The 14,075-nt window shown below is 35.5% G+C and overlaps 1 protein-coding gene across 1 annotated transcript in view; it reads right to left on the bottom strand.

The window, feature by feature from the left end:
* LOC125922361 (transmembrane protease serine 11B-like) overlaps positions 1–14,075 on the bottom strand; it is a 34,083-nt gene that overhangs the window by 8,434 nt on the left and 11,574 nt on the right. Inside the window, 7 exon segments of the mRNA XM_049630025.1 lie at positions 1,333–1,507; positions 2,323–2,361; positions 3,759–3,939; positions 5,288–5,359; positions 5,445–5,560; positions 9,951–10,069; positions 13,947–14,071. Coding sequence (XP_049485982.1) covers positions 1,333–1,507; positions 2,323–2,361; positions 3,759–3,939; positions 5,288–5,359; positions 5,445–5,560; positions 9,951–10,069; positions 13,947–14,071 — 827 coding nt within the window.

Here is a 14,075-nt window from a genome sequence, read left to right on the forward strand (position 1 = left end):
CCCTCTCCTTTCTCCTTTCTCCCTTTTTAGTTTAGTGCCTGCGACTGTTTCCAATTTTCCACTTTCTCTCCAGCTGCTTTTGGGGAGGGGTGCTTTTCCCATATGCTCCCCCCTCCCCAGTCTCCATCCTCTCTCCTACCACTAGAGGGGTTCCCTACCTTTTGGGGCTTCTTGCTCCCCAAGTTCAGCTCTTCGTGTTGTGTACCTGCTGAATTCTGTGGTTCAGGTTGTGCAGATTGTTTTGTTAATCTTCCAATCGGTTTTCTAGGTGTGTAGGATGGTTTAGTGTTGGTCTGGTTGTATTTCATGGATGTGAGACACACAAAAAGCTTCCATGCTGTTCCGCCATCTTGGCTCCTCCCTAATGTTTTCTTTTTTTTAACGTTTGTTTATTTTTGAGAGAGGGAGAGAGAGAGAGAGAGTCAGTGGAGGAGGGGCAGAGAGCAAGGGAGACAGAATCCGAAGCAGGCTCCAAGCTCTGACCTGTCAGCACAGAGCCCAACACAGGGCTTGAACTCACAACTGTGAGATCATGACTTGAGCCAAAGTCAGACACTTAATAAGCCACCAAGGAACCCTCTAATGTTTCTTTTAACAAAGTTTCTCTACTTCAAATTTGCTCTATTTGCTGTCCACAGAATGCAAATTGTGTTATTCTATCTCAACACATCTGAAGAAAGTGGTTTCCCCAACCCAAAATGCATATTATTCTTTCCCATCTACCCACTGTATCAATCATATCTTATATCTTTAGAGTCCTGGTCAAATTTTACACTTTCATACCTCAGCTGGAATGCTCCTTTCTTCATCAAATTTTCATAGAACTTACTATCTTGTTGTATATGTGCCATCAACTGCACGATGCTGCCTACCAGTTTTAACATATCACATTTAAATATCCTCAGTTAGGTAGTAAACCTCTGGAGGGCAAGAAAAATAAGCATATAATAACTGGAGTCAGACATACCTGGGCTTACATTCAATTTCTGTTATTTAGGAGCTGTATGAACTTTGCCAAGTTACATCACCATTTCTGAACCCTACTTTCCTCATCTTTAAATAGGTTAAATTATAACTTCCATACAGAACTATTGTTATGATTGAATAAAATGATGTAAATAAAGCACTTAATTGCAGGCCAAAGTAGCTTTTTGGAAAATGTGAATTACTTCCTCTCACTTTTTCCTTTTTGACAAATTTAAATGCCTCTGCTGCCCTTTGGTTATTCAGGTTAATTATAAATTTCACTTGGCTTTGGTGAACATTCATGTATTTAGGTTAATCCCCACAGTTTATCCCAAATCCTACATTTAGTCAGATGTTCACACTTACTCAGCAAAGCAGTGAGCTGCAGATGATAGCCACCTGCTACTGATCAGAGATGCCCCCCAGAAGTGCTGGCCTTTCCATTTCATGCTGGCTTGTCATGGCCATGCCCCCACCAGGGCATTCTTCCCATTCACAATTTGGTTGCCTGCCATGATACTGTTGGCTGGTCTTCCACAACCTGAAGAAAGGATGTATTTATATAAAAGCAGCCATCTTTGATTATGCTTTATGAGAAATACATCTTAAAACAATACTTGAAACCCTTCAGTGATTGTCCAGAATCTCCTAAGCAATGCTACCTCTTTCCTGGAATGTACTGTGATCATGGTACCTGACTGTATCTTGGCTTGGGTGACTTTTACTTATCCTCTTTTTCACTCTCAATCATCTTCCAATGACTGTTATGTTATCTATTTGTTGTAAGTCTCATCTCTCCAAGTAGATTGCAAAATTCTTGAAGGTAGAGACTTTACTTCTGTATGCCTGCATCTTGCATAGCATATGCAGTGCTGTCTGTAAAGCCCCATGTGGATAATAGATACACCATAAATATCCATTAAGTGAAAGAATGCATATATGTATCTTGTGGGCAACATGATAGTCTAAAGAGAATTTATTTAGAAGATACAAAACTATTCTTACTCTATAATAAATGTATTTGGGATAGCCTAATTTTATATTTTCTTATTATCCTTCGTTGTCCTTTTTCCCTTCAATCTTTTTTATTTTAACTTACTCAGATATGATATTCTTCACTAATGATTCCATTCTTTGGAAACAGCTCTTATTTCATCCTTTTGGACAACTCTTACAAAAGTTAAAATTCACTGGCCAGTGTTTTTCAAAAAGCAATTCCAGATATATATCTGATATAGCCAATAATTTCGAAAGACTACTATAGATTTCCATATTACATATTTCAAGATACTTTTTAAGAAAGTGATAGGGAAATATTTGTGAATGAGTTAAGTTTGTCATAATTTCTGAACTTACGGTTGTTGGTAAGCATTTCAACATTAGCCTTGCTGAGTTCTGAAATCAAAACAAAACATAAAATTAATAAAATATCACCAAGAAATTATCTTCAATCCAAGGACATACGTGCTAACTTTTCTAGCCCAATTACACCCAACATTTAACTATTCAGACTAATTCACATATTAGCTATCAGCCCCTCTACCTCCTACCTGTTATATTTTGACCATCTCTCCACATCTCTACTAGCTAGTAAAGGAAAGGGGAAAGGGAAATAAAAAAAAAAAAAAAGTTCTCAATTTTACAATAGTTGCAGTAAAATATTTAGTGAGATAACAAGCTGACATTCTCACTAAAAAAGGCACTGGGAATTAATTATCTTTGGATTTATTTCCTTATGATAATTCTCATATGAATTACTCCAAGTTATCTATAAAGAAAAATTTTCCAATTAAAATCATATTTCATTGGGCTTATCCTTTTCTTTAGAGTCATCTCATTACCATGACTGAATTATGAAATTTTGAGAATTTAACTTAAATTCAAGTATCTTTTCTATTGGGAAGAGACTTGAGAGACAGAGAGAAGGTGGGGAACTACAATAGGACCCACTAGCAAGTGTTCACTTTAAATCCCTAGGACACAGAGAGGCAACCTTCTTTCCCAATAGCTACCCACAGAGGAATTGTATTGTTCTTTTGAGAAGCTCTGCCTCAAACTCTGTTCTCATAAGTGGTCCAGTGATAACAGGTATTCTGAGGTAAAGGAGCTGTAACTGGCAGTTGTCAGCCTTGATAGCCTTAAAGGACACTAGGATCAACTGTTGGTCTGGAAGAACCACAAAACTGGGTTCTGGAACCACACACTTATCACCTAACAGGCCTTTTAACAATCCAAATGAGAGTTTCAAGACCTTTTCAGACACTCAAGATATTTACAGACTTCATTTTCTGAACTGGGGCAAAATCCTATCATTTTCTTTCCTTGTTTTCTAGGAAATTATTCCAGACAATTGGTTTTTCTTTGATGGTATCATTCCCATTCTTCCACAAGAGCAGTGAAAACTCCCTATCCCCAACTTCCTTCTTATTCTAGCAGTCTCCACAATGAATGATCAACTAAGCCCCAAATCTGTTTCCTGTAATGAGATCCTGACAAGAGTAGAGGGAAGGGAGGAATAATGCTTTGCTTAGAGTCCTTCATCCCATTTTTCAAACATAAACGTGAAACCTTCCAAGATCACATGCATGCCCATACTTTAGTCCTCCTTTCTATCACTCTTCAAAGATTTTATGCCACTGTCATTTCCAACTCATTCATAGGATTGCCAAAATGTGAGAAGTATATTTTTCCCCAAAGCAAATACCTGAAACTCCTTATTAATTTTTTTCTAATATTTTTTCAAACAGTCCAAAAACCTAAGTAATAGAAAATAATGGAAATAAGTGAAATACCTATGAGTCTAAAGGAAGTATGGACTGCATTCCAGGATGCCATGTTGTTTTTCAATATCTGATGTAAGATAGCTTCAATTTCAGTCTTCATGCTGTGCCTTTTTGCTGGAGGAAACTTGAATGTCAGTTGTAACTGTACCCTTGAACCTTTGGGATCGGGACAAGAAACAACAGAAATGTTCTAGTGTGTTGTTTCTTGATATTTCAAGATGTCTTGTTAACACATTGAATTTCCCACATTTAATCATCGTATTTCCTTTACATATATATTAAAGAAGAATACACAGATATTATCTCAGTATATATAAAGCGCAAGTGTCCCTAAAAATCTTCTAACTGGTTCAAAGGTATTATTCATGGAATAAGATATGAACTACAAACTAGAAATCAGAATAATTCAAACACACATGAGAAACTGAGTACTGGCCAGCAAATGATTGGTGTAAGATTTTATTAAAACAGTAAAAACCATGTTTTTGTACAGATATTTTCTAATTACTTTAGATAAAGAGATAAATGGAAACAAAAATGCAGTACCAGGAAACATTCAAAAGATAACTCCTAGCATATATTCAGGAGTCAGTACTAAGCTTCTCCCTATAGTTTCTCATACATCTCTACCCCAGCAGAACTGCACAATGAGAAAGCTCAGAAAGATAACTCTAAAACATAGAGAGAATCTTTATTATCTATATATTCATTACATCCTTTTTATTAATTATGAAAGGAGATTAATTCATTTTTGGAGACTTTCAAAACAAATCACATTTTTAAAAAAATATCCACAACTCTATTTTCAAATAATTATGATCAATAGAAGAGTCTTTGAAAGTTTTTGTTTTTCTATAGGTAAGTAGGTTAGTTGGTTGGTTTTTTGGCAAGCTGAATTTTTTGTTTTATTTTGGTACTTCAGAATTCCCCACGAATGGATATTGGCAATTACCAAAATACAAGTACTGTCCCTCTTTATCACTCATCCCCAGTGTTCCATGATACTTCCTCCTTGCATCCTTCCTGTCTACCCCCATACTCAAACCACTTCAAAGACATATTCAGACAAGTATTATCTTAAATTATTCACTTTGCTCCACAGTCATTATAGTGATAGTAATTATTAAAGAGACCAAAAGAAAGTTATTATAGTAAAGATATAGCCAGATGGGAATGGATGGGAGAAGAGGAGGCTAGTATATGAATACCAAAACAATAAGATTGGACTCTGTTTTCCACAGGGTTACAATGATCTTTCATCATAGTAGTCAGTTAGGACTGGCTGCTATCAACAACCTTATAATTCCCCTTCAAGTATGGAGGTTACAGATTTGTACACAACAGTTCTTACTCTGAACAGAAATTTGTTAACTGCAATTATATTTTAATTTATGGAGATTTCTTCCTTCCTTTCTTTCTCTTTCTTTCTTTTTTTCTTTCTTTCTTTCTTCTTTCCTTTTATTGTTGTTATTTAAAACCACAGCTGATGTGACATATCATCTACCTCCCTTTCCATAAGATCCTGACTGAATTTGTACTTACAGAAGTTTGATGACCTGAGAGTTGATATATTCTTTATATATACTAGAATTTTGAAAAACATCAGACATCTGTCAAGAGAAAAAAACAAAATAGCCATCATGTCTGTTTCAATCAAATTTATTATGAAATTATTAAAAGGAATCTCTGATTTACCTTAGTCTCTATATTTTTGTCCAGATCTGTGTTGGCTTGTGAAGCTCCATTTTCACAACTATCATTGTGTGTAACTCCAGAAATATGAAAATCACCTTGGTAATAGAAAATATTTCCTGTGAAACAAAGAAATACTCCAAGAATTTAAAAATAACAGGTAGACTCAAATCCCTCCATACTTTTGTCTCAAAATTCACATTCGACCCAGATTTTTAAATTATCAGAGGGAGGGAGAAAGGAAGAGGAGGGAAATGAAGGGGAGTGAATATCCACCCATTCTAGAAATAGCAACTACCTAGTATTCATGAAGTGGTCCCCCTCCTTCCTTCATATGATAATAGACACCACTGCCCTGCCAAGCCAGGTATACCCTCAGCATCCACAGCAGAATGGCAATCCAGGCAGCCACTAACAATCCACTTTAGTGTGCACTAGAAATGAAACCTACTTTTTATGTGTCATCTAAATTCTTGATCTAGTGATTACCCAGTTAAACTTTCTAAACACTTCTGACACAGGAAACATTACAAACATTTCCCTTTTCTTTCTGGATGATCTATACCCTTTTATAACTTTTCTTCTGCCCCATTTCCTATCTGCGTGCTTTCCACTCCTTTAAGTCATTCCTTGAATTCCTGCTGCCATCCTACTTCCCTCTAGCATATATGGTGGAGCATCACAAGGTCTCACATTCCCCATTCCTTCCTGTCCCCAAATGTAAAATGTCTCACCTAATATACTAGGGCCACTGTAATGTTAAAATAAGACAAGCCTAGAGGTAGTTCTTCTACATTATGCATGTACTTTTAAAAATAGAAACTCATATGAAATGGTACTCTGTTTTGGTTAAGCAATCATCCATTCATATATTTTGAGAGCAATTGTACTTTTGATTCACCTTAAAAAGTACTACAGAGTCTCTAAGAAGTGCTAATAATAATAATAGGCTTTGAAACATATATGATCTCTGAGATGAAATAATGCATTATCCTGGGAATCAGAAATATCATTTCAATCCAAAATAAAAATTAGTTTCCTATATTCCAATGGTTTCCTATATTTTTCCTTAGAGCAACTGGTATATATGAAAAGCAAATGCTAGGTTCTAGCTAAGAAGTTACCTAAGGCCATTCTGAAAAAAATAATGCATATGAAGTTAGAGAAACTAGTTTAAGCTCTGCCACCAATGGGCTGTGCTGTATTGGTATATCACTTCAGCTTTCTGGGATTTTTTTTCACTAATCACAAAGACTAAATTGCAATAAATAAACTCCAAGATCCTCTTTCATACCACTTCATGATTTTAATCTGTGAAGTCTTTCATCAAATAGAAGACTGACCAACTAGAATCTGCTAATTTTGTGTTATATCCAGTATGCTGAACTTGGGTATTTACAGGTAGGCAGATTAATTTGTCAAAAGTCACATATATCATGCCCATATTCAAAGAAACCATGATGTTTAGATACTTGAGTCTAGTTATATTACTGAAAATCAGATTGATTTGAGGTGCAATTTTTAAAAAAATTTTTTAAGGTTTATTCATTTTTCAGAGGCAGAGAGACAGAGTGTGAACGGGGGAGGGGCAGAGAGAGAGGGAGACACAAAATCCAAAACAGGCTCCAGGCTCTGAGTTGTCAGCACAGAGCCCGATGGGGTGCCCCAACCCATGGACAGCAAGATCATGACCTGAGTCAGCTCAGGTCTGACGGACGCTTAACCGACTGAGCCACCCAGGAGCCCCATTGAGGTGTAATGTTTAAGTTTATTTTCCCTTGGTTTTTATTTTTATTTTATGATTTGATTTGATTTGATTTGACTTGATTTGATTTGATTTTAGAAAGAGAGAGAGCGAGTAGAAGACAAGGCGGGGTGGGGGGGAGAGAAAGAGAGAGAGAGAATCTTAAACAGGCTCTATGTGCAGCACAGAGCCCAGTGTGACCCTGGGATCATGACCTGAGCCAAAATCAAGTGTTTGACACTCAACCAACTGAGCCACACAGGCGTCCCACCCTTGATTATCCTTATGAACTGAATTGTCCCCTTAAAATTTATATGTTGAAGCCCTAACCCCCAATGCGCCTATATTTAGAGATATGGCCTTTAACAAGGTTATTAAGGTTAAATCAGATCATGAATCAGGTCATAGGGTTAAGTCAGATTCTAGTAGCCTTATAAGAAGAGACACCAGAGACCCTTCTCTCTTTCTCCACAAACTACCCACCAACTCCATATGCCACAGAAAAAAAGGCATGTGAGGCAACATTGACCATGCTGGCACTCTGATCTTGGCCTCCAAACTGCAAGAAAATGAATATCTGTTGTTTAAGCCACTCAGTCTCTGGTATTCTGTTATGGCAGCCTGAGCTGAATAATACAATTATTTAGACAACTTGAATGGGAATCTACCCTGTACCTTACACTGTGGCCTATAAAATCATAGTCAGTTTTACAGGCATAGCAATAGTCAGTATTTACATTAAATCTGAGCCCATCCCAAAGTTTATAATAAAATCTTTTATTTTAAGATAGAAATAAATGTTATTACCTTTATAAAACATTGCCTTAGATGCATAGATTGCAACACTGTCTATCAGAATAACTACAGAGCTCCTAAAGGCACACATGGACAGGTCCTGCCTCAGTTCCACTGAATCATAAAACATAAGGGAAGGGCCCAAGGAATGGATACTTCTTTAGAAGAGCTCTACATGTGATTCTGAGACAAAGCCAGGGCTTAGCACTGCTAGATAAACAATCTGAAGGACTTTTTAATTGTTTATAAATGTCTGGGTAAGCTTTTGGAAATAGTTTAAGTAGTAGTTAAATAAAATAGTTAAGAAAGGGCTGAACCAGAGTCATTTCTAGAATAATGATCCTTGTGGAATATTAATTTCTGAGGTAACTCAAGAAGTAGAAACTCAAAACAATGTCTTGAGAAACAATATATTCAACAGACAAGCGAATTTCATACCACTTGAATGAGAGATTAGGTCTCATCCAACTCAAGTTGTTCTTAGTATTAACAAAGACTGTATTGGTTCCTAAGCCAGAATCTGAGAGCAAACCCGTCTTTTAAGCTGACTCTAGGTGACCTTTACAACAGAGTTTGGGTACCCATTTTTACTTCACAAGGAGCCCAGTTCAATTAACTTCAGGTAATAAAAGTCCATCTAGCCTTATATTTGAAATATTAGGTGGTTCACCATACAGAGAAAGTCAAGGGCAAATTCTCATCCCACACATATCTTGCTTAAGCCAGGATGCCTACAGTTCTCCTTTTGTCTCCTGTTCATGAATGCATTGTTTCTCCAGAAGAAGGGACTTATTAAAATGCAAATTATATTTTGGAAAGATTACTAATTAAGCTACTGGGCTTCTTCACTGGGCTTGAGTTGGTAAACTCAGAGCACTTTCCTTAAGGAAATTATATAATGGATGTTATTCTTTAATGAGGAGAATCAAGCAGAGGGCAGAAGAACCCAGACTACAGAGAGTTCAAGGACAGAAATGGCACGCAAGAGACTGTAAGCATACGTGACCCTTCTGAAGGACAAGTTTTGAAATTGGGAGATCAAGATGGTTAGAGAAAACAAAGGAGAGGCCAGAATGAAGGAAAAACTAGAATTTTCACTGTATTAGGCAAAATGTATCCTACACTGGATACATATCCTACACTATACAGGGTAATATATTTCAGAGGAATAAAAAAGAAAAACTTATGATAAAGTAAAATAATACACTTAAATATTAAGGTTTCAGTTTATGCTCATCTATGACATTTAAAAGCCTATGATAACAAGTGTTTGACTTTTCTTAATCTTGGTTTTTTGCATGTGAAAAAAGAGATAGTAAAACCTACCCTCCTTCACTCAAAGGATTAGTATGAGGATCAAGCAGAATAATGGATATCAAATTTATTTGAAAACATTAAATAGCTACACAGACTTAAGGGTTTATTTTTCTGAAAGGTAAAAATAAGTTGGAAAGCCAAACTTTCTGATTGTAGTATTAATTTTTTTTAAATAAGATCAAATTTACATAAACATTCAGCCATTTAGCCACTTCTACTATCTACTATTAGATGAGCCATTTGTGGATTATCCATTCTTATTTTGCAATTGTATCTTAACAACCAGAATTGAGCCAAGAAGAATAAGGATTTCCGAAATTTTAGGTATATTTACTAAAAGACATAACAGCTCAACTACTGACCTAATACATATGTTCCTTTATTGACAATGCATCTTGGCATCAAAATATTGAGCTTTTCAGTCTTGCCATACTCTCATAGTTGGTAATATGTCAGAGTGGCTCAAGGAGGCATTTGATTCAAAAAAATTTTTAACTGGTATTAAATAATAGAGAATGATTATGTTGGAACATAGTTAATAGATGAGAAAACTTCCATTAAGAAATTTAATATTTATATTATTTCTTATCAATTTCTAAAAGTAAAAGGAGATTTAGTAGTAAGGGTGAAAATGGAAAATAGTCAATACTGACGCACTGCCAGAAAATGAACAAGGAAACCAATAGTTACTCCCAAGACTGCTGTCACTCCAAGAAAGATAAGGATCACCATCCATACTGGCCAAGATCTTCTCTGGGAGAATATTCTATGCCTATGAAAAGAAGAAAATAGCTCAAACCATATGGGCTAGACAGTCTAAATTTGCCTGGCTCTCCTCACCTCATACAACACAATTTATAATTAGGCTCTTATGTTAGTATGAAACATAGAAACCTTAAACATCTCAGAGAAGATAGACTCTAATGTCCATTCCTTTAACAAATCATATTCGATTTGTTAGCTATGTTAGCTTCTAGGGATATAGCAGTGAGCAAGATACACATGGTTTTTGTCCTCAAAAAGAGAAATTAATTTGCTCTTTTTATTGATCTAAAGCAAGTTACAAAACATTAAGTGTGGTCTGATTGTATTCTTGTAAACTATAGTCACATCATGTACATTAATATATATAGACTTAAAAATAAATATATAATATAACCATTTATAAGTTTTAATTAAATGTGAAAGGAAAATCATGAGGTCAACTAGAGTTGTCCCATGTTATGAGATTATGGGTAGATTATTTTCTTTTTTTGTTTACTTTTTTCCTAACTATATTTTCTAATCTTTCTATAATAAACATGGATTCTTTGCATCATATAAATTAAGAGACAGGCAAATTTCATCACTAAAACCAATCAATTAGATGAAGAATAATCAGAAAATATGGTGACTTGGCATCACCCTAATAGAGTGATCAAGGTTACAATTAGGTCTTATGGCTACCCTTAGTCTAATCTATATAAAGTTTGACACTAGTTATTTCATATACTTTGAAAGACATGATGTCATGAAATTGCTGATTTGGAGGAAGTACTATAACACATACACATAATAATCTGATTTCAAATTTCAAAATAGCCCCAGCTCTTTCCTCAATCTTTTGTGTTCATCATCCTAAACAAAACTTGCAAAACAGAGGAGTTTGTAATCAGGGGACATATGTGGCAGATTGGCAGATATTCCTTATGAATATGAGAATCTTTCTGTTTTGATTCCTCTAAGACCAATTTATTTTTCGGTAGAGAAGTTCCTTAAAAAAAAATTACCTTATGACACAACTGTGCAACTCCACCCAGTCTTATTTCCTCTCTGCCCTGTTCTCTACTCTTAATCCTGCCTCTTCTTGATACCCCTTTGATGATTTGTTAATGAGTGCTTCCCAAAACTGGGATTATTTGTCAAAGCTCTTCAAAGGAACTCCCTATTTCAGATGCATTGCATGCATGCCTTCATTCTGGAATCCTGCTGCTTAATCTCATCCTCAGAGCAAAAAGGCTATTCAGGTATTATGTTTCTTACACTAGATAAATCACACCTTAAAAGGAGTATGCAATTAAGGTAATTGATAATAATATTTACAACCTTATGAATATCTGATAATATGTCTCTTTTAATAACCAGAAAAGTTTACCGTGATACTGAGGTCTCAAATATGTTTTGGATTAGCCAGGTGGAGGTTAGTCTGGTAGCTTAGTCTTTCTGAGACATGCAAATTAGTTTGAGGGACTTAAACATTTATGTAGCCTGAGTGGTGACTCTAAAGTGGCTGAAATGGTTTCTATACAAAGAATCACTATGCTACAGCTTATAAAATATTTTTCTTTGAAAGCTTCTTTTAGAAGCTCTGGGAAGTGGTAGAGAATACATACTGTTGACTAGAGCACTGATGCTTTTCTCCCCCTCATTGTGGATGTCTTCCTATCATAAACAATTAAGGAGATACTTTTATATCTAAAAGATCACAGTGGTGTGTGATGTATTCAACCTTTCCTCCAGAAAATGTGATACTTGGGCTCGAGGAATTGGTCATTATTTTTGAATAATAGCTGAAATTATTAAAATGAAGTTCTAAATATTTTAAAAGTTCCATTCATGAAACAACTTACTTTCTCATTTACCAAATTAATCTTGGCCATTTTTTAAAAAAACTTTACTTATTTTTAGAGAGCGGGCAAGAGAGAGAGAGAGAAACAGGTGGGGGTGGTGGGGAGGAGCAGAGTGATAGCGAGAGAGAATCCCAAGCAGTTTCCACACTGTCAGCACAAAGCCCAAAGCAGGGCTGGAATTCACAAGCCTTGAGACCATGACCTGAGCCGAAATCAAGAGTTGGATTCTTAATCTCCTGAGCCACCTACATGTCCCTTGGCCATTTTTAAAGACAGAAACCTGCCTTCCAGGATGAACTCATTGAACAAAGAGAATTGGTTAAAAATTAATCTACAATGAATTTAACCAACTGTATGTACATAATTAAACTATAACTGCCTCATTTTTGTATTGAATCTAATTCAAGTTAGGGCTCATCATTATTCTGGTATAATCAACTGTTCACCTTAATCAATTACAATAATAATGTCGATAAAAATAATGGTAACTACACGATTCACAATTTTAAAACATCAGTCTCACTATAATTTATCCCCACAGTCCATACTAGGAATCATCTCCTAGATTATATTCTAACTACATTCTGATATTGCATTAGCTGTTAAACCACAAAGCATAAACATAACTATAGTTTTCATTTATTAGAACTTCATTTACAAACCATTTGAATTAGATGCACCTGAATTCTGTTATACAGTGAACAGCGTGTTAAAAAGCAAGATTCCAGTGCGAAATTCCCCAAATTTTATAAAGATAAACCTCCCCCCCCCCTCCAGAGGACTTTAAATCATTAGGGAGAGTTGTGAATAAGGAACAGGGAAATTAATGATCAAATGAGTTGAATGATCTCCACCTCTAACTTTCCCCTAAATTCTAGAAAAGCAGAGAGCCTACAGAAGGGAATTCATTTCAAAATCTATAAAGTTCTGAGCCCCTCTGTAGTCTGCCTGCTGCCAATTCAGGACCTAAGTTACAAAGTACATTATTCCAAAAATCCATGATGGAATTTATATTTTTAAATTATTTCCCAGAAAACATTTTCATATTAGAAGATACGATTTCAATTACATTACTAAAGAACAAAAATGGTAGGGTTCTTATAAAAAAAGTAAGCAAAATTTTGCTAAAACTGGATTCTTTTATTCCAACTTTGTAAAACTTTCCCAGAGACTTTGCAGAGCCTTTAAACCTCAAAAACAGTAGCATGTTTTTTAACAGTGTCTAGAAATAAAAATCCAACTTATAGAAAGCAACCAGTTTTTAAAAAGCTAGAAGATACTCTAGCAACTTGCTAGGGTTTGTAACTTACCTCCCAGATAAAATCCCATTTACCTGTACATAATATTCTGATTGTTGTGGTGGTGTCAGGGACAATGGTGGTGGTGATGATGATGGTGACAACGATGATAGTGATAATTAAAATGACCTCTTAGAGTAGCTTTTAAGGTGATCAATGTTTCACAGGCTTATGTGCTACATTCAGTGTTGATTGGTTTGTTTTTATGGGCTGTGTGAAATGTACAGAACAAATATGATGAAACTTGTCTGACTAGTACTAATGACTACCATTTTTCTATGGTTTCAAGAGAGGAGTCATCCAGGGAATCACAAACTTCCTTGACTTGACTATTTAGAAAAAAATAACAGCCTAGTCTTAGATTGGTCACCTAGAAGGTACAGCCAAGAAACAGGTTTGTGGTAAAGAGGGATAATCCTAAATCTGTGTTTGACCGATCCATTATACTGGCTTCTTCTTCCACAGTTTGACATCGGCTATAACGAGGCAGAAGTTTCTGTCAAATGATTTTTCACAAGGTATCCATTTTAATATAACTAGTATTGCCATCATTCTGATGTAAATGAATTGTATTCATTATGGTTTACATTTAAATTTCCCTAATTGCCAGTGAGAATGATTCTCATTCTCATTCTGGGCTTCCTCTTCTGAGAATTCTATTCATATATCTAGCTTACTTTTTCTATTGGGTTATTTATCTTTTTTTTTTTCCTATGGATATGTGTGAGCTCTCTCTGTATACCGGATATTGCAATTCTGCATGTAAGGAGCTTGGAGGTTGCCATTCCATCCTGGCTGATTTATTGTAGCAAACGTGGCATTACATTTGCTAGTGATTTCCTTGTAGCATACGTCATCTACGTTTTTCTAA

Source organism: Panthera uncia, chromosome B1, assembly GCF_023721935.1.
Source record: "Panthera uncia isolate 11264 chromosome B1, Puncia_PCG_1.0, whole genome shotgun sequence".
NCBI lineage: Eukaryota > Metazoa > Chordata > Mammalia > Carnivora > Felidae > Panthera > Panthera uncia.